We start from the raw sequence: 19,894 nt of genomic DNA, 5'->3' as shown, positions 1-19,894 counted from the left end.
GGAGTGTATCTGGGCAGCCATGTGCCCTAAACCTCGGAATGTCGGAGATGCTTCAGGGGAGCACTGCACTGAGCTGTCAACACTGGCCGTGTTGGTTCAACAGACACCTGCTGTGACCGTCCTGAACTTCAGGAGAAGGGTTGCTTTTTCTTTTTTCTGTTTTGAGACGGCATCTCGTGCAGATCAGGCTGGCCTCAGACTTGACTGTGTAGCTGATCATGACTTTGAATGCACCTGGTTTGTGGGGTGCTGGGGATCAAATCCAAGGTTTCATACATGCTAGGCAGGCACTACCAACTGAGCCACACCTCCAACCCAAGCCAGGTGTTCTTGGTGTGGCTGTTAGTAGAGAGAATCCCCCTCCAGGGTGTAACTGGAATGTTGAAATGAAATTGTGTGAAATGCTTAAAATATGTCTGTTGTGGGGGGAGGGTGGAGTTGGCTTTTTTTTTTTTTTTAAACAGTAGCTGTGATGACTTGCATAGTGTCCCTGAAAGGAGGGACCCCCAGTTTGGGTGTGGTGCTGGGAGGTGGGGACTGGCCTGGTCGTCTGTAGAAGTGCTGGGCAGCCTGCCCTAACATCAGGAGCTGGAGAGGCACTGTGCTCCCCAGGATAGAGACAGCTTCCTGAGGAATTCCCTTGACTGTCCGGCATCACCTCTCCATCCCAGGCCATCTTAGGCTTGGCTAATGGCATGAAGAAGAGAGACCTTTGGCTGCTCTAGGCAAACCACGTCACGTCTGCAATCTTTGCTGGGATCTGCCTCTGGAAGGAGGGATTCCCAGAAAAAATCAGTTAAGGAAGAAGACTGGGCCTCCGGATCCAGCATTTATTACTCGTGTCCCTCTGCCCGCAGCCACTCTTCCCCCATCTGTTTGCTCCCGGCAGCCTGGCTTCCTCTCTCTGCAGTTTTCTTACCTTAGAGTGGAGGGCCACCCGGCTTTACCCTTAGGTACTCTAACCAGTGAGTGGCCTGACCTGGATGGATGACCTTTTGGACTTCCTCGGCTCTCAGATCCATCAAGAAGATGGAGCCTGGCCTGGGCTCCAAAGCTTCAGAGAGGAAGGTGGCATTCCTGGCTTTTTTTTTTCCCCTTCAGATGGAACTCTGAATCCCTGCTATGCTGTCCTGCATGAAACACTCCGCTGTGCCTTCATCCACAGGGAAGAAGGAAGGCAGGGCTTTTCAGGGCCACGACCCATTGTGCCTGCCCCCTTGCCTTACTTAGCCTGGAGTGGACTCTGTTCCCTGCAGAGTGCCAAATACAAGGGCTCATGGAAGATCAGAGCAAGCCGTTCTAGCTGGAGTAAACTCTAGGCGAGGTCGTCTTTTTACTAGGCAGTCATGGACCAGGACTGGCTTGTGGGCTGTTTATCCAGGGAAGGAAAAGCTCAGAGGACAGTGGTGGCTCCGTGGGCCGTGTGGGCCTGTGGGGAAGTCCCAAGTTGGAGGGTACAGTATACCGAGTATTCTTGATGCTTCCCGGAGGCCACTGGGTTGAAGCTGGCTCTGAGGCAGTGTCCTGGTGTGCAAGGACACGCTGAGACAAGTGCTGTCAGGAGGGGGTCGTCTTCCCTTTTCAGATTCCTTTCAGCCAGGCCTGGTGCCACAAATCACTAGACGAGAAAGGAGGATTACAAACTCAAGGCCTTTTTTAAGTTATATACAAGGGGAATTCAGGTTCAACTTAGGCAACTTAGAGTCTGTGTTAAAATATAAAAGGATAGGAAAAAGTTAAATAAAATAAAGGGAGAAGGTGCGCGCCTAGCATACGTGAGGGTCGAGGCTCAATCGTCAGTTCCACGCCACGGTAAAGGTTCCTTCTATCCCCAATGTGCTGGGTTCCCTAAGCGCCTGGCTTGCGCTGGGGAGACCTTGGCCACCTGCTAGCTCCTTGGGCGGTTTGTGGCTATACCTGAGACCCACTGGCTTTCCTCGGACTTCTCCCCCATTTGATGTGTTCACTGGAGCCAGCAGCTGCCCCTTGGAACCTCCTCATCAGAGTGAGGCCAAAAACAAAGGACCTCCCCACCACCCCTTCAGACAGGGAGTGGATGAGGACCTAGGGGCTCACAAGGGCACCTCCTTTAGTTGGCCATGGGACCTTGCTGGCCCTCGTGCTTCTGTGTGGGCCATCTTAAGGAGTACAGGTTTCCTCGTCTCCATCTAGTAGGCAGGGACTGAAGAACACATCCCTGAGCCATGTGGTTCAGTAAGTATGCCTTGCCTGTCTGTACACTTGATTAAATAACACCACGTATTCAGGACCACACGAGGCTCGTGGTTCTGCGCCTGGACAGCACCAAACATTTCCTTTCTGGTGGGAATTTCTCCGGGACAGTGTTGTCCAGGCACGAGAACTTAGAACGGGGTTCTCGCCTCTGCTGCCCCTATGGGGGGGAGGGGGGAGTCGGGGGACCTGATCGCAGTGATAAGTGCCAGGCCTCAGTGCACAGGCTCAGACTGAAGGAAGGAGTGAAAGCAAGTGTGAGTGTGTTCTGTGCAAGCCGTGAACATCTGGCGGGGAGAGGACGGTGGGGGCTGAGCATGGGAAGTGAGCACCCTGCCTCCAGTGGGTGATCCGGCCTAGGCAGGGATGCTAGATGCTAGATGCCACCTGCACTGCCACTAGCACTGTGGCTGGTGCCTGTGGGGAGTGGTGACCGATTTTCATTGTATGCTGGGGTTGAAGAGCGTGTGGCAGGATGTTGTTTTACACACACACACACACCAGCCTCAGTGTCTGCAAAGCCTACTGATTGTCCTCTCTGAAGTGGTTCCCTGTGCTAGAGATGCGCTTCCTTATTCAGCATCCTTCTGTCCGGGTCCTGCTGATGGCAGAAGGACCCGGCTGCTCATCCTTTGCTCCGAGGCAGCTCTGATCCGGGCAGGCGAGCCGGAAGATGTAACCCTGGGGTGGGGGACCTGGGGGCTGCTTCTCTGACCCTTCCCCATCTCCGCTCAAACCCTCCTTCCCTTTCCAGGTGAAAGAACTCGTCCTGGACAACTGTCGGTCAATTGAAGGCAAAATCAAAGGCCTCACAGATGAGTTTGAAGAACTGGAATTCTTAAGTACAATCAACGTAGGCCTCACTTCTATTGCGAACTTACCAAAGTTAAACAAACTCAAGAAGGTAAACAGCTCGTGCCTGGGAGCCAGGAGCCTGGGGGTGGCGGGTGCTCTGTGCTGGGGAGCATAATTAAGAGCAAGGCCAGGTGCGTGCTCCAACTCGCCAGCACAGCCCCTGGAGATGATTCCTCCCGGCTGTCTGGGGAGTTAGGAGGCTTGGGCCCCCAGCCTTCATGTTAAAAGCTTCTTCCCCCCCCCTCTACCTCTACAGCTTGAACTAAGCGATAACAGAATCTCAGGGGACCTGGAGGTATTGGCAGAAAAATGTCCGAACCTTAAGCATCTAAATTTAAGTGGCAACAAAATAAAAGACCTCAGCACAATAGAGCCGCTGGTAAGTCCCTTGGGGTCCCTCCCCTTTCCTTTGGGGCAGTGACGCTTGGTGTGGGCAGCTTTCGTGTTCGTCTTTTGAGCTTACTTACTCCCTTATCCCCATTTCTTTGACTCTTGTTCTGTACTGTGAGCTAAGGTGGGGACAACTGTTTCTGCTGAGTCCATGGAGACTTCGGGGCTTTGACCCAGGTCATCTGGCCAGAATGGGCACCCAGTGTGGGGCAGAGAATGGACCCTGGTCTGGGAGGTACCCTTCAGCCTGGGTTCACAGTCCTCACTGCCTTTTGCCACCCTTTGAGGGGTGCAGGATTCCGGGAGCGTGAGGCTGTGCCGGGTGGGAGCCTGGTGCAGGCCTTCCTGTGCAGATGTGGAGGTGACCAAGACCTCTCAGACATGACGGGTGACACTTCTTGTTTTTCCTTTATTCATTTTTCCAGTTAGAAGTGAGAACTTTTGGCCAGAATGACAATTCTCTATGACCAAGGCCTGAGGTGCAGCATTCTTAAACTTTTTTCCCCAAAGAAACCACATGAAGATGTGACACAAAGAATCCTTTGGGAATAGGGAAAAGCAGCCCAGACAGCAAGCTCGCCTGTTGAATACACACAGCGCCAGGCCCTGTGGACTTGAGGAAGGCCCCGGGACACTGCAGAAGTGACTGGTCCAATAGCAATGGCCCTCCCTTTGGGTTCGTGTTTCAAGGTCCTTGTCCATAAGGCACCTCTCGGTCTCTGGACATCTCAGGTCACACTGGCCATCAGTTGGCGATGACAGCAAACTGGCATTGCTTTTTCAAGCTCGGACTTTACCTTTCTGTCCGTGTCTTGGGGTCACCTAATAAAACATACTCACTGACCACAGAAAGTTCTTTCCCGGTCTCCCACTAACCCCTCAGGAGAGGGCAGAGCTATTTTCATCTGCCTGGGAGTCCTGAAGTCATCATTCTGTTATGAAAAGGAGCATCTTGGAAGTTCTGAATCAGCTGTGCTGGGAGTGTGTGTAGGGTCGAGTCTAAACTCTTCATGAAGCAGTGGGCAGGGTCACCCTTGGAGAGCACACATCCACACATCTTCCCACGTCCCTGCATGCAGCATCCCACACTGGTTATTGATAAGATATCCTCTGTCCTCCCAGGACTGGAACCTGTTTTGGGGTGGGGGTGCTGGGCCCCCTCACAAAGACGAACTCAGATGTCCTCCCCTGCCTTGGGCCCCTCCGCTAAGAATCGCCTGGATCTACATACAAAAATGGCAGAGAATCAACTGTGACCCTAAAGGGTCTGCTCTCTGTAGTTTGACCTGGTCTCCATGGCAACAGAAACTTATTGGGGAAGGAGTCCTTGATGAATGAGGTGTGGGGGTCAGGATCTAGCTGCCTGGCTTCCTAACTGTCTCCTTATTTCCTGGGCCTCATTTTTCCCAACTAGCCAACCAGATAACAGATAACATGGGCAGGACTGGTCTGACCTGATACAAAGTATCGTATTGAGTGCTCCCGACAGACTGGTCCTCCATGGCTTCTATTCCTGTCCTCATCGACAGTATGGTTAGCAGACAGAGTGCAGGCCAGGCCTCTCATTCTTCAGCTGTGCCGCACACTGATAATTAGCTCTGCCTTGCAGGGGTTGGAGGATAAATTGACCTAATGCATGGAGAGCTACGTGCCGGCGATGATTAGATGCAAGAGCTAGTTCATGTTGTCGTTTCCATCCCCTTTGGACTTCCTGTCGCAGGGGTGGGTGCACCAAAGCTCTCAGCTCATGTACCGGACGGGTCCAGGGTTGACTTCAAGGCAGTCACAATTCGGCAAAAGCTCAATAAAGAGTTAACCTTGGGTGAGACTGTTCAAACCCTCAAGCCCAGCTTATTTTGTACACTGAGGTCTAGGCAAGTGCAGAGCTAAGGGGAACACGCGGGCGCGCATAGTCTCTCACGCACGCACGCACGCACGTACGCACACGCACGAGCATACCTGGCTTCCTTCTCGCTGTAATTCCGGCCTGTCCATGCTGCCTCTTCCTAAGGTGTTTCCCCCTCCCCACCCACTTCCCACAATTATTACCCTCACCGTTGACCCCCTTTCTTCCCTTGCAGAAGAAGTTAGAGAATCTCAAGAGCCTAGACCTGTTTAACTGTGAGGTGACCAACCTGAATGACTACCGAGAAAACGTGTTCAAGCTCCTGCCCCAGGTCACGTACCTCGATGGCTACGACAGAGACAACAAGGAGGCCCCTGACTCTGATGTTGAGGGCTATGTGGAGGATGACGACGAGGAAGACGAGGATGGTGGGTGACAGTGGGAACCCAGGGCAACAGTGGCTCAGATGACCAGCCACCTGCCTCCTCTTTTCGAAGCCCTTGGACCTCATCTCCCCAGTCCCTAACTGGTCTTTTTGGTTGTCTCCTGAAAGACATCTTGAGACGTGCTAGGTGTTAATAGTCACCCTTTCAAATCTGGTATTTTCTCAAGTCCCCCAGGGAAGGTCACTATATGTATCTCTCCAGTGTGACACCAGACTTGGGAGGAAAAGAGGCCAATAGAGGGTGGCCGGAGGACTTTCCTCATCTGGTAGACCAGTTTTCTGCTGGAGAGGTTGTGGCGCCCCCTGGTGGTTGCATGCAGGACCGCAGGCCAACATTGGCCTGCTCAGGGGCCCCAGACTGGGAAGTTGGGGTCTATAGGCAATTCAGACCCCTTGGGGAGGAAGGAGAGGCTAAGGGCCCCTCCTCCTAATTCCTTCTCATGGTCCTCTGCAGCTTTCCTTTATGTCTTTACAGCTTAAACAAAGCTAAGAGCCAAGATAGTGCCCAGTCAATGCAAACATAAGATTTAGTTTTTCATGTTGGTCTGGGGTCTTCTGTGAGATCTTCAGATATTCTCTTGGCCTTGGTGAAGGTTCTTTCCCCAAAGGTTATAAGTGTCTCCCTGTTGGGGGGCATGGTATGGTGCTGTGGTGTATGGCAAGGGCTTGTGCTACAGTGCCAGGTCCGGCCTCTGCCCTGTTCCCCCACTACACGGGTCACGCGTGGCCTTGAACTAGTCATTTCTCTTCAGAGGGATGAGTTACGGTGACTTGGCCTCTCTGCTTCCCTGGGCCCAGGACTTCTTGTTCAGTCCCCAGTGTCTCTGGCCTTAACCCACACATAGGCTCTTCCACACGTGTGATTTGGAGAAAGGCTCGTAGCATGTTTTGGTGTGTTTTATCGTGTGATCACCACGTCTGTGCTGGCGAGCCGTTGGACTCTGGGCAGACATGGGCCACCCGTCACCTCAGTTTCTGTTGTGTTCTTGTTACCCATCCCCCACAGAGGAGGAATACGATGAGTATGCCCAGCTAGTGGAAGATGAGGAGGAAGAGGATGAGGAGGAAGAAGGGGAGGAAGAGGACGTGAGTGGAGAAGAGGAGGTAAGGAGACGGGGTGGGCACCTGTGTAATCCCCCTGAGCCCCGCCAGGCCCCTCTGCTATCGGTCACGACAACCCAGGGAAGGAAAGGGGTCCCTTTCCACGATGTTTCCTGTATAGAATTTGAGTGCACAGACATTCAAAGTTCTGGGGAAGCTGGTTTCAGAGTAGGGACGAGTGCCGGAAGCAAGGGCCCAGCATGCTTTGGGAAGGCCAGGAACAACATTTGGGAGTCAGTTCTCTTCTTTCCCAGTGTGACTTCTAGGGGTTAAACTCAGGTCGTCAGGCTTGGCGGCGAGCACCCTTCCTTTGCTGCTCTATCTTGCCAGTCCCTGCTTAACCGGTCCCAGCCCCACCCTGTGCTGGCTGTGTGTCTTTGGACAGGTCGCTTGGCGTTTCTGAGTCTCCTCGTGTCTGGAGTAGGAATCCCTCACCTTTCTCACTGGGTTATTGAGAGTAGAGTACCGTATTGACAGGAGGTGGCCGCTGTGAGTCCTCGCTGTCTGCACTGCTCTCCTCCTTGTTTTAGCTGTGCTGGGTTTTGGGCTTGGATGTTCAGGGTCTCCCGGTGGCCGAATCATTTTTCATGAGTTCTTTGCTAAATCTGTTCTTGCTGCTTCAGACTGGTATACTGGGAAAAAGAGCACGTGGCTAGGTGACTCCGGGCATGTGTGTGCGTGCATGCACGTGTACACACACACACACACACACACACACGCATGCACGCAGTACACGCACAGTCCCTCATCCTCTCTTAGTTTCCTGCCTCCTTGCTTGAGAGTCCACCTGCCACACACGCCGCCTGAGCAGGTTTCCCAGCCTGCCCACCCCAGGCCTCAGGATGGTGCATGGCAGCGGAAAAGCGTGCTCCCGACTGTTGTACAGTTTCCCTTTCTTCTGGGTCCGGGTTGCCAGGCCTGCCTTTAAGGGATACTTGGGGCAGGGAATGTCTTTCCCTGAGGACAGGGTAGTTAGACATACTGGCTGGATTGTCAATTGTACTGTTCTTGCCTGTCACAAGAGCCCCGTGTGTGGATTTTGTTTTGTTTTTCTGTAATCTCGTTGACCCTCTGCCCATTTCCAGTTACCAGTGAAGAAATACTTAAATACATACACACACAGTCTTAGCAAACAGACCAGGCTGAGATCTATTCAAAAGCAAATTTATGCCTGGCGGTGGTGGCCTACGCCTTTAATCCCAGCACTCGGGAGACAGAGGCAGGTGGATCTCTGTGAGTTCGAGACCAGCCTGGTCTACAAGGGCTAGTTCCAGGACAGGCTCCAAAACCACAGAGAAACCCTGTCTCGAAAAAACAAAAAAAAAAACAAAAACAAATTTACTTCAACAGTTCTTAGAAACCATGGGCAGCTGCCTGTCAGAACCTGGGGCTTCAGGTATGGAGAGGCTGCCGTGGAACCATGGGAAGTACCCAGAGCCAGGGCCCTGGGTGGGGAGGATGAAGTCACAAAGCTTGACTGCGTCCAAGGCAAGTCGGAAGTGAAGTCCTAGGGGCCTTGAGTCTCCCCCCACCCCTAGCTGCCTGGACTTGACAGAGGGGAGTGGCCGGGAGAGCTGGGCTTGCCCACTTGATTCTGGCTTTACTGAAACCACAGTCTTCCTTTGAAGCCAAAACCATATTGAGGACAGACGCAAGAAAGGACAGCCTAGTTTCAGTGATAGGCCACTGCCTGGGGAGCCCGTTCTCCTGTGAGCATGCACATTGGCAAGCTGCCTGAGTTCTGGGGACTTCACATCCGGAGTCCTTAACATGGGGCAGTCCATAGCAACTCTGCAAAGCCCCAAGGTGGTTTGCCAGCATCTTACATCCCTGGGCACGTGTTGGAAGCCTTCTGCCTCATGGTTCCTTGATATACAACAGTAAGAAGCCCTACTGTGTGTTTGCCCTGGGCTACAGGCATTATTGTGAGCTCTGAGGTAGGAGATAAGGCCTTTCTGGGCAGGGGCATTTATCCCCCCTCCTTTTAAAAAAAAAAAAAAAAAAACAACAACTCATGTTTGTGTTCGAGTATAGCATATGTCCATGTGTGTGCACACAGTGTGGAGGCCAGAAGTTATGCCAGGTGTCTTTCTTAACTACTCTCCACCTTATTTTGAGCCAGGGTCTCTCACTGAACCTGGTGCTCATTGATTTGGCTAGACTGCCAGTGAACCACAGGGGTCCACCTCTCTGTCTCCAAGGTGGGGCTGCACAGGTGTGCTGCTGGGCCCGGCTTTTACTTAGGTGCTGGGATTGAACATGGTCCTCAGACTTGCTCCCACTGAGCCCCCCTTAACCCAGTGGGGGCATGGCTGATATCCTGCTTCTGTCTTTTGCCCCTAGGAGGATGAAGAAGGCTACAATGATGGGGAAGTGGATGATGAGGAAGATGAAGAAGATGCTGGTGGTATGTCAGCCTGTTTTGCTATCTGATGCTAGCACTGATTTGCTTTAAGGCTTTAAGGACCTGGCGATAGGAGGGGGTGCACATTCAAGGGTCCGGACACTTTCATGCCTTGTTTCATAGATGGCCCTGCTTCCCAGATGTGCAGCTCCTGGGTTCCCAGTCGGGGCAGGGCTGACTGAAAGATGGCTGCCTGGTAACCGTCTCTTTTCCTTGCTTTTCCAGAAGAAGAAAGGAGTCAGAAGCGAAAACGAGAACCCGAAGATGAGGGCGAAGAAGATGACTAAGGGGAATGAACCTATTTGGGGAGATTCCTGTTGTGATTTGACTGTTTTTACCCATATCCCCTCCCCCTCCTATTCCTGCCCCCCGAAACTTATTTTTTTCTGATTGTAGCGTTGATGTGGGAATGAGAGGGGAAAAGTGTACTGGGGGTTGCCGGGGGGTGGGGGTGGGGTGGGGGAGGAATAAAGTACTATTTTTACTGCCACTCTTCATTTTCCCCCCTCCTTTTTCCTTGTGTCTGGTTTTGTCCCCGTAAATGCAATAGCTTAGTACGCACCAAGCAAGTGTTCGTTCTTCCTCTCTGGAGAAGGTGGCTTTGAGGTCTCTTAACATTTTTTGGTATGTTCCACATCCCCAGAGTTGTTGGGAGGCTGTGGCTGGCCTCCACCAAGTGACTCACGGCCCCTGTCTTCAGTAACTCTGATCTGGTTCATGCGGTCTCTGCTGGAGGCACCCAGCACCCGGGTTTGTAAATAGCTACCTAAAGGCGTATTTTGGCACTGGTTTGGGGACATTCCCCCTCTCTCACCCCTTTTCCCCCTTCGCAGATGGCAGTGGGCTTTGCTTTTGCAAAGAGAACTTGTGTTACTCTGAAGCCATGATCCCGAGAGCCAAAAAAAGGCAGGCTTAGGAGATACAAGCAAAATGGGCTTGGTAATCATGAAAATCCGCGAACCTTCATATTTCAACTTCTTTAAAAAAAAAATAACCTGTCCTATCTTGTTCTGTAAAATATTAGAGCAGTTTGTTTTGCAGAAATAACAGGAGGACTCAATTCGGGAGCTCCAGCTTAGAAATTTTTTACAAATCTAAGCTCTGGGGGTCCACTGCATGTCCACTGGGGTTTTGTTTTGTTTTGTTTTGTTTTCCTTCTTGCATACATCGGAGCACGGAAAAGGAATGCAAAATTGTATTTTCTTACCTAGTGGGACTCTGAAATGACCGCAGGTTCCTCCTAGCGAATGCTGTTTGCTTTCACCGTCCCCTTCTGGATTGCTTTAGAAGTGACGACTTGCTGTTCCCTGCTCTGTCTCTGTACAAAGAACATCTGCAACCCATTTTTCTCCCACCCTTGAGAAGAGCCAAACTTTGAGTTTTATGTCTGTTTGTCATTGATAAATTTCAATAAATCTTTTTTATACAATTTTTTTGGGGGATGGCTTCTTTTGAGTCCTTACAAGCCACTGATCGTCTTAGAGCAACCGCTGGCCCAGGAGGGAAGTCTTGTTAATGCCACCTGCTGAAACAGCTTTTCTTACGGAGTATGTAGCCTTACACCAAGGTTGGAGACTTTTTGTTTGCAAAGCAAGGCTGGGTGGGATGTGTACTCCTTGAAGGCTGCGTTAAAAAAAGAAAGAAAAAAGGCAAAAGAGGGAAAAGGGGATGCAAGACCTACGTATAATAAAAACATAAAACACCCAAAAGGCAGGCCAACAATAGCATTTGTTTTTTAATATCTTTGAATATCTTTCATGTTTTTTTCATATTGTAAAAGAATGTATGCTTTGAAAACTCAGGAACGTATAAAACATTATTTAACAAACCCTAGAGTTACAGCTGGTGTTTATTGTGTTACTTTTTTGCTTATGGTCTGGGCCTCTCTGTTCTTGTAGTTTTCCCAAGCAGGCAGGTGGCTCCCTGCGAATCCCATGGCTGGGTTCTGATTGACTTAGTGTAGCCATAGATGTAGCTCTTCGGATTATTTCTAGTTTCCCCTGCAGCAGACACTCTGAGGACTACTTACACTTAAAATTTTAAAAATCTGTTTACATTTCATGCAAGCATGTGGGGTGTGTGTGTGTGTGTGTGTGTGTGTGTGTGTGTGTGTGTGTGTGTGTGTGTGAAAATGTAAGGATGGATGATGTCAGGACAACTTTTGAAAATCAGTTTTCTCCATGGTATGTGAATCTCATATTGAACTTGGGGCATTGGACCAGGGCAAAGTCTTATTTGATGGGCTGCCTCCATCTTACATCTTACCAACCCAAGTACACACACACACACACATATATGTATATATATACACACATATATGTGTGTGTGTGTGTGTGTATATATATATATATATATATCAAGGTTTCATTAATATCCCTGACTGGGCTGGAACTCACAATCTAAAAGAAATGTGTCTGCCTCTGCCCATCACATATTCTTCATAGTAGACTTAGTAGACAGGACGGATGGTCATTGGTCTGAGACTCCCCTAGTATTTTTGTAAAGGTCATGTATGAATAGCGACGGCAACCTGTGGGTGCACAGGTGGTATGCACACCTGGGCAACAGTACAGCTTTGCATCCCATAGCAAGCCCTCACCATCTTTCAGACATGGTTGGATTCCAGTGACTTAAATGCTTCTGAGAGGTCCTGGGGCTCACCTCACCCTGACACCTGCTCTTTAGGCTGGCTACCCTGGTTCTGCCTGGAAGTAAGGTCAGACCATCCTATAGGCTAAGCTCTGTGGTCATGGGTGGGGGCAGGCAGGCGTGCCCTGTGTCTTCCAGAAGGTATGAACACAGAAGTGATGTATCAGGATGCTTCTCCTGACTCCCTCTGTGGTGGCGTTAATTGGCATTGTGGGTAGTGAAGAAGAAGCTCCACAGACAGCCTCTAGGGGACACCCTTGCTGTGTCAAGTCCTGTATTTCCATCAGCCTTAAAGATTGCTGTGCCATTTAAATATGAAGGTTCTGGGGAGATGGTTCAGTAAACTAAGCATGGAGACCTGAGTGTCAGCCTCAGCATCCATTGTAGAAAGCTGGATGTGGTGGCATGTGCTTGTAATCCAGCATTGGGAGGCAGACAGGCAGAATCCTGCTGAGAGACTCTATGTCCAGGATCAAAGTGAACAGCTAGGAGCAACCACTGACCTTGACCTCTACATGCTTGCACATATGAGTACATGCTTGGTCTTCCTAGAACCCACTCCATAAACGAGGAAGGCTGAGCAGGTTGGGAATAAAGGGTGTAACCCAGGCCTGTCAAATGATTCCTATGATACTTGTTTCGCTGAATGGGAAGGAAAAGGTGAACCTTCTAGTACTTGAGATGCAGCCAGTCAGTAGGTTCCCTTAGCCTCGGAGAAGGGTGCACAAGAGGAGCACCAAGGAGCTGAGGTGGTCCCAGAGCCTAACTTGTCTTTATTCTAAGTCCCTAGCCTCCTGCCTCTATGACCTGTGACCTGTCACAGAGGGTCACATCATGAGTTGGCTCTCAGCTCACACCACCATGTTTCAAGTCACCAATGTGCTAGCAAGCGCTATGCAGATAAACCCCACGAAGTCACCCAACCCCAGCTGTCCACAGTGGCATTCACCTAATTCCAGGACATGGAAGATGGAGTCAGGGAGGGCAAGTGGACCCAGGTCACACCACAAGGGACCGGAACAGGGCACCTTCTCTGGTCTTTGGTACATGCCTCTACTAAACTGTGTGACTGAGTGATGGCTCCGTAGTGAGGATGGAAAGGATGAAGTACAGTGTTTTCCAGGAGGAACCGAGCCAAAACCACAGGTTTCATGTAGCAAAAGAACCCATGAGGAGTTCTCCAGTTCCTGATGCTGACTACCAAAGGGAAGTTCTGCATCCCCTGGTGCAGCCACTGTCCGGAGAGAGATTGGCGTAGCTGTGTGTGTGTGTGTGTGTGTGTGTGCGGGATGTTCTGGGGTGTGGCCTCCAGGCCATGAGCTTTGAGTACATCACTCCCTTCCTTCAGTCTCCTAGATTGCACAAAGATAGAAATTGAGTTTCAAAGGCAAGACGACGATCCAACTAGCAAGTGCCTTAAAACCCCAGGTCTCTGCACCAGAGACACTGCTCTTATCCTGTGTTAGAAGTGCTAGCAGACACAGGCCAGAGGTGAGCAATTCATCCCGTCTCATTTGCTGACTTGCAAAGACTATTTATATCCTGGTTAAGAAATTCATTGTTCACATTTGGAAGGATTCCCACACTGGGTGCCTAACAAGCGGTCCCTGTGGCAGGCTGGAGAAGGCCAGAGATGGGGACACATCTGAAGTTGAGTGACCTGGCAGACCCTCCAGAAACTGAAGAAAGCCAAACCCAATGAGACATTGTCACTGGAACTCCAGCAACAGATGCAGGAGACGTAACAGTTCCTCCTAGCGGGGGACCATTGGAATGTGGGTGGGAACACTCCCTATTCCCGGAGTTCCACGGAAAGATGGCCCACTGCTCTCTCTCAAGGGTAGAGGGTGTTTCTGCAGTCTGCCTGGTGACCAGAGACATGTGTGGATAGTGGTAGAATAAAGACAGTTTTGTTATTGTTTGAAAGACTTATTATTTGAAATTATGTGTGCGTGTGTGTTTGTATGTGGGTATATGTACAAGAGCACAGGCACCCAAGGAGGCCAGAATAGGAAGTCGGATACTCTGGAGCTGGAGTTCCAGGCTGTGAGCCACCCAGCATAGACGCTAGGAGTCAAACTCAGGTCCTCTGCAAACACTGCAGTATGCACTCTTAACCACAGCCTCCCTCCTGGTCCATAGAGACAGTCTATTAAAAGAACGCTCAGGCCAGGTGTGGTGGCAAACACCTTTAATCTCAGCACCCAGCAGGAAGATGGATCTCTGAGAGTTCGAAGCCACCACAGTGTACACAGTTCTAGGTTGGTCAGGGTTACAAAGAGAGACCCAGTCTCAAAAAACAAACAAACAAAAACAAAACAAAACCCAACAATGACCAAAAGGGAAACAGACAGAGCTTGCTGCCTAAGCACAGAACTGGAAAGAGCCTGGTTGTGGAGGTGTATCTTCCAGGGAAGCCCTCATGCTGCAACCAGAGGCAGGAAATCAGGGTAGCAGGTTTGTCAGGGCTCCATTCGGCCTCAGTCCGGCCAGTGAAAAGCAGGCGGCTCCCAGTGGTCCTGAACAAGTCTCCGTTTTGCTCTCTACTCCCGAGCACTGTGGCTCACACTCATCCCCACTACAAAGACTGCACACACTGACGTGCTCAATAAATATTAGCTGCCTCATCCTGGACACAGCAGAGAAAGAACGATTCACAGAACTCCACCCAGTGCTCCCCAAAATTCTCCGTTAAAGAGTCCCCAGGGCTTGTCAGATGACTAGGCCTTGCCCCCTGGGAATTCCGGGTCAGTAGCTCTAGATTGGAACCTGGAAATCTAGGACTTAGGGTTTTAACAATCCCCAAAGCAATCTTGCCATGAGAAAAGTTTGGGTGTTGTGGTAGTTGGAATGTAATTAGCCCCCACAATCTACAGGAAGTGGCACTATTAGGAGGTATGGACTAGTTGTAGTAGGTGTGGCCTTGTTGGAGGAAGTGTGTCACTGTGAAGACAGGCTTTGAGGTCTCATATGCTCAAGTTACCACCCAGTAACTCAATCCGCTTCCTGTTGCCTTCTGATTAAGACATAGCCAGCACCATATCTGCCTGCACACTGCATGCTCCCTGCCACGATGATAACGGACTGAACCTCTGAACTTCCACCTCAAGCAAATGTTTTCCATTATTAGGGTTGCCGTGGTCATTGTGTCTCTTCAAAGGAATAGAAAGCCTAGCTAAGACAGGCATATTAAAGTGAACACACCGAGGGATGTGGAGAGGAAGGTTTGATTAAGGGAAGTGAGACTCAGAGAGGCTGAGGGACCTAACCAAAGTCACCCAAAGGCAAGTAGCAGAGTTGAGCTTCGAATCTGGGTCTAAGTGGCTTTCAAAGCTCCTGTAGAAAGTGTGTGATAGCAACTACCTACCTGCATGTGTCAAAGGCTGGGAGATGGTGGAGGAAGCAAGGGGAAATGGAGAGTGAAAGCTGGTCTTTAACACGATGGGCAGATGAGATGGCTCAGTGTGTAAAGGCGCTTGCTACCAAACCTGGAGTCTGCATGGTCAAAGGAGAGAGAACCAACGCCTAGTGTGTGTGTGTGTGTGTGTGTGTGTGTGTGTGTGTGTGTGTGTGAGACAGGGTTTCTAGGTGTAGCAGCCCTGACTGGCTGTCCTGGAACTTGCTTCATAAACCAGGCTGGCTTCCAAGTCACAGAGTTCTGTCTACCTCTGCATCTCAAGAGCTGGGATCAAAGGAGTGCACCACTGCGCCCAGTAAGTAAATATAACTTTAAAAAAAAAAGAAAGAAAGAAAGAAGGAAGGAAGGAAAGAAGGAAGGAAGGAAGGAAGGAAGGAAGGAAGGAAGGAAGGAAGGAAGGAAAAGATGGTCAGCTGGAAATATAGCTCAGTGATTGAGTGTATGCCTGGCATGTGTAAAACCCCAGGTTGAATCCTCAACATTTTAAAACAAAATGGTGGTGATTTCACAGTAAAGAATTCCAGGAACTAAATAGTTCTGTGACGAGCAGAGAACGAAGTTCTCAGTGCTGCCCAGTGATTAAAAGACTCTTGAGCTAGCAAGATGGCTGAGTGGGAAAATGGTGCGTGCTACCAAGACCGCCAGCCTGGGTCTGAGCATGGGACTTACATGGTAACAAGGGAACCCTTGACCACTACACCATGACACTCATCCCTAACACAAAATAGAAGGGCTGGGGACAAAGCCACATCTGAGGCTCCGGGTTCAACAGGACATTCAACATTTGAAACAAAACAAAGCCAACAACATGGAAAACGTTTTCTCTCCCTTTCAAAATGTACATACGGCAAAGTTGGTGCATTAGTTAGGTATAGTGATGTAGTTCACAGGCTTATTTTATCCCCCAGACAGGATCTCATGCTTTACAGAATGTTCTCACTCTCTGTAGTAACCAACAATGGATGACCTTGAAATTCTGTTGCTCCTGCCTCGGCGTCCCAAGTGTTGGGATTACAGGCGTGACACAACACCCAGCTTGCGTGGCTCTGAGATTTAAAGGTAGGGTGAGCATTCTGCCAACAGAGCTGCCTCCCCAGCCCTCGAGTCTTTTTTTCGGTTTGAGATAGCACTTTGCTATGCAGCCCTGGCTGGCCTGACGCGCTAGACTCATGCTTGGTATCAGGGATTTAAAATACTTAAACAAGGAACTCAAACAAGGCAGGAACCTAGAAGCAGGAGCTGATGCAGAAGTCTTGAGAGGTGGGCGGGGGGCCCTGCTTAATGGCTTGGGCTCCATGGCTTGCTCAGCCTGCTTTCTTATAGATCCAAGAATCACCAGCCCAGGGATGGCACCACCCACAATGGGCTGGGCCCTCCCACTCACTCACTCACAAAGAAAGTGCCCTACCGCCTGATCTTCTGCCAGCTTTTCTCAGTTGAGGGTCTCTCCTTTCAGATAACTTTAGCTTGTGTCAAGTTGACAGTAAAGTAGCCAGCTAGATCTGGGCAGTAGTGGGGCACACCTTTAATCCTAGCACTCAATAGGTCAGCTGGGTCTACAGAGCTAGTTCCAGGACAGCCAGGGCTACACAAAGAAACCCTGTCTCAAAAAACCAAAACCAACCAAACAAACAAAAAACAGAAAAACAAAAAACCAACAACAAAACAAAACCAAGAAACTAGCCAGCACAGACAGACAGAGTCACTTAGGCAATATTAGTTCATGGATTGTTGTCACGTTGCCCAAAAGTTTCTTCAAGATAGTCATTATCCTCCAAAGCCACAGAGAAACCCTGTCTCGAAAAACCAAAAAAAAAAAAAAAGATAGTATTTATCCAAAGGTCACCCAACCAGAAAGGCATTGGTAGCTTTAGAACCAACAGCCTCCTGCTCTGCAGTACAGACACATCTCCTTCGTTCTCAGGGCCGGCCCCGCTCACAGTTACCTCCAGCAGATTCGTTCTCAGGGCCGGCCCGCTCAGTTACCTCCAGCAGATTTGTCTTGACCAATTTCCCACCTTTGCTCAAGATTCTACCTCTCAGACCCAGCAGAGTCCTCCCTCCCACCTCTGCAGCCCTCACTGCTTCCAAGACAGGGACAAAGTGTTCCCATCATCCCTGGGGACAGAGGCCTCGCAACAAACGTGTTCTGAAACTCAGGCACGAGAAGAATGGGCCTCCGCTAGCAGCCAGGTGCTGGTTGTTTCCAATATCGGTAGCTTCTGGTGCTTGAAAATCAGCCGAAGCTGCAAGGCTGGAGGGGCCACACTCTGCTGGGGCCAACCTGGGCAGGTGTCAGGAGGTTTATGTGACCTTGGACAGCCGCCTCTCACTGCCCACCTCTAGAGGGCTCAGGAGGTCAGCGCAGGCATTCTGCTGGGACTGCGCAGGAGGAGGAGTTGTGGATGACCTGGGGAGAAGGGAAGCATGGGATCTCAGACTTAAACATAAGTCTGAGTTGTAATGGCTATTCTTGGTTGTCAACTTGACTACATCTGGAATTAACTAAAATCCAAAAAATGGAGAGCACAAGAGTAAGGGATTTTTGCTTAATCTAAAGTAGGAAGATCCACTTCTAACCCAGATCTTGACAGGAGAAGACACACACCTTTAATCTGGATCTTGAGGCAGGAAGATTCACCTCTAATCTGGGGCACACTTTCTTCTGGAAGCCTATTTAAGGATGTGGAAGAAGGAAGCTTTTGCTCTTCCTGCTTGCCCTCACCTTGCTAGTAAATCCATTCCTTTACTGACATTCAAACCCATTTCTTCAGAATTCCAACCTATACTGAAGACCAGCCGAGGCGTCCAGTCTCACAAACAGAACTACTAGATCCTTGAACTTTCCATTCCCACTAACAATTGTTGGGTTAACTAGACTGCACCTGTATGTTATTCCAATAAATCACCTTTATATATAGAGAGATTCATTCTGTAAGTTCTGTTGCTCTAGAGAACCCTCACTAATAGAGTCTTCCATAAAGACAGGACACTTCATCCTTTGTAACAGGAGAGGAAGAGAAAGGTCATAGAGCACCTGAGTGGGTAGATTCACTGCTGGGAAACTGGGAGGAGGGAACCTGATAGCTTTTGAAGACAACCAACAAAGACGACTAAGGGAGAAAGGGTTTGCTTAACTCACAGTTTGAGGGTACAGTTTAGGGGGGTAGTCATGGTGGCAGGAGCATAAGGTCACATGGTACCCACAGTCAGGGAGCAGAGAGAGAGGAATGCTGGGGCACAGCTCTCTTTCTTCTTTTCATTCAGTCCAAGGCTCCAGTCCAGGGAATGGTGCCTCCCACATTTGGGGTAGGTCTTCTCAACTTCATTAGCTCCATCTGGAGAGTCCCTCATAGACACACTCAGGCGTGGGGAGAGGATGAAGTCCTGAATAAATGGATATTTTTGACATGAGCATAGATAGCCATGTCCAAGACTCCAGTGCCTCAGACCCATAGGAACGGCGAAGTCTTCCCTTGAGTTGAGTTTGGAGGTTGACATTGAATGTAAAATCTGTCAGTTGTAGCTTCCTCCTCTTTGATGACTGCAATCTGAACCTGCTCCCCTACAGAGACCTCCTAGCTCTCCTCCTCATTGCGGTATATATCAGACTCTCTGGTCTACTGCCGTGTCTCCACCAGAGCTCAAAACTCACGGGATCCCAGTTCCTTCGTACACGTGTTTGTTGTTTCTTCACACCCCAGTGCTCCAGTCAGGTCTGTTCCAAAGCTGTGCAGGTCATGGCAACCAGAAGATTATTTGGATGGTGATTCTAAATTCTACCAAATTGATAATCAAAATTAACCATCGCACTTGGTTCTTCCGTTGAGGTGTGAAGGGTTGGGCTCAGCGGGTGAAGGTGCTCACTGTTAACACTGAAGATCCAAGTTCCATCCCCAAGACTGGCGTGGGGAGAACCAACTTCAGCAAACTGTTTTCTGACCTCCACTCGTGCACCGTGTCATGTTTGCACCCAAACACATCACACATATACTAAACAAATACATACATGTAATAAGAAAGAAAATCGCATTTCTTCTTCTGTCTGCAACTTCCATGCATTTCAAATAGGTGATGGACAGAGTTGGGGACAGGGAAACCACCATGCCCTGCCCTGTTCTGGCAGTAAACAGAGTTGCTGGTTGTTTTGTTTGTCTTTTCTGAGTCCCTGGAGCTCGCAGGCTCCTGGTTTAGGGGCCTTTCAATTTTCTGTGCCCCCACACCTCCCGATATTCGATTATTGCTGGGTATTATAGTCTTCTCCTGTTACCCGGAGTCCATTCACTTTCCTAGACCAGTTCCAGAAGAAAGTTCTGTGAAGCAGTCTCCTGGTACACACCTACTTAACCATACACATTTCAGGTGATCTTTCTTCTGACATTCCTTTGGCCAACATTCCAGATCTCATTGCTGGCAGTCAGATTGTTAAGGAGAAAATCAGGAGGCACCCACAGCAGCCCAACTGTGACAAGAGAATATAACAGGCATTCAGAGAGACTTGCCCCAATGCCCTGCATTCAACAGCCACTCAAAGAGACTTGCCACAAATGCCCT

The 19,894-nt window shown here is 49.9% G+C and overlaps 2 protein-coding genes across 2 annotated transcripts in view; both read left to right on the top strand.

The window, feature by feature from the left end:
- LOC101985580 (acidic leucine-rich nuclear phosphoprotein 32 family member A-like) overlaps positions 1 to 2,884 on the top strand; it is a 41,433-nt gene extending 38,549 nt beyond the window's left edge. The window contains exon 6 of the mRNA XM_026779105.1: positions 2,777 to 2,884. Within this exon, the coding sequence (XP_026634906.1) occupies positions 2,777 to 2,884 (108 nt within the window). The remainder of the gene's footprint in view (positions 1 to 2,776) is intronic.
- Positions 2,885 to 2,923: 39 nt separating this feature from the next.
- Anp32a (acidic nuclear phosphoprotein 32 family member A) lies at positions 2,924 to 10,704 on the top strand (the record flags this gene model as incomplete). The annotated part of the gene is made up of 6 exons (XM_026779104.1): positions 2,924 to 3,136; positions 3,344 to 3,466; positions 5,559 to 5,751; positions 6,775 to 6,872; positions 9,213 to 9,276; positions 9,499 to 10,704. Coding segments are annotated over 6 exons (753 nt in total), but the record flags the coding sequence as incomplete, so codon positions are not given.
- Between the last annotated feature and the right edge of the window lie 9,190 nt (positions 10,705 to 19,894).

The sequence above is a fragment of the Microtus ochrogaster genome, chromosome 5, assembly GCF_000317375.1.
Source record: "Microtus ochrogaster isolate Prairie Vole_2 chromosome 5, MicOch1.0, whole genome shotgun sequence".
Lineage (NCBI taxonomy): Eukaryota > Metazoa > Chordata > Mammalia > Rodentia > Cricetidae > Microtus > Microtus ochrogaster.
This window is presented reverse-complemented; position numbering and strand designations above follow the sequence as displayed.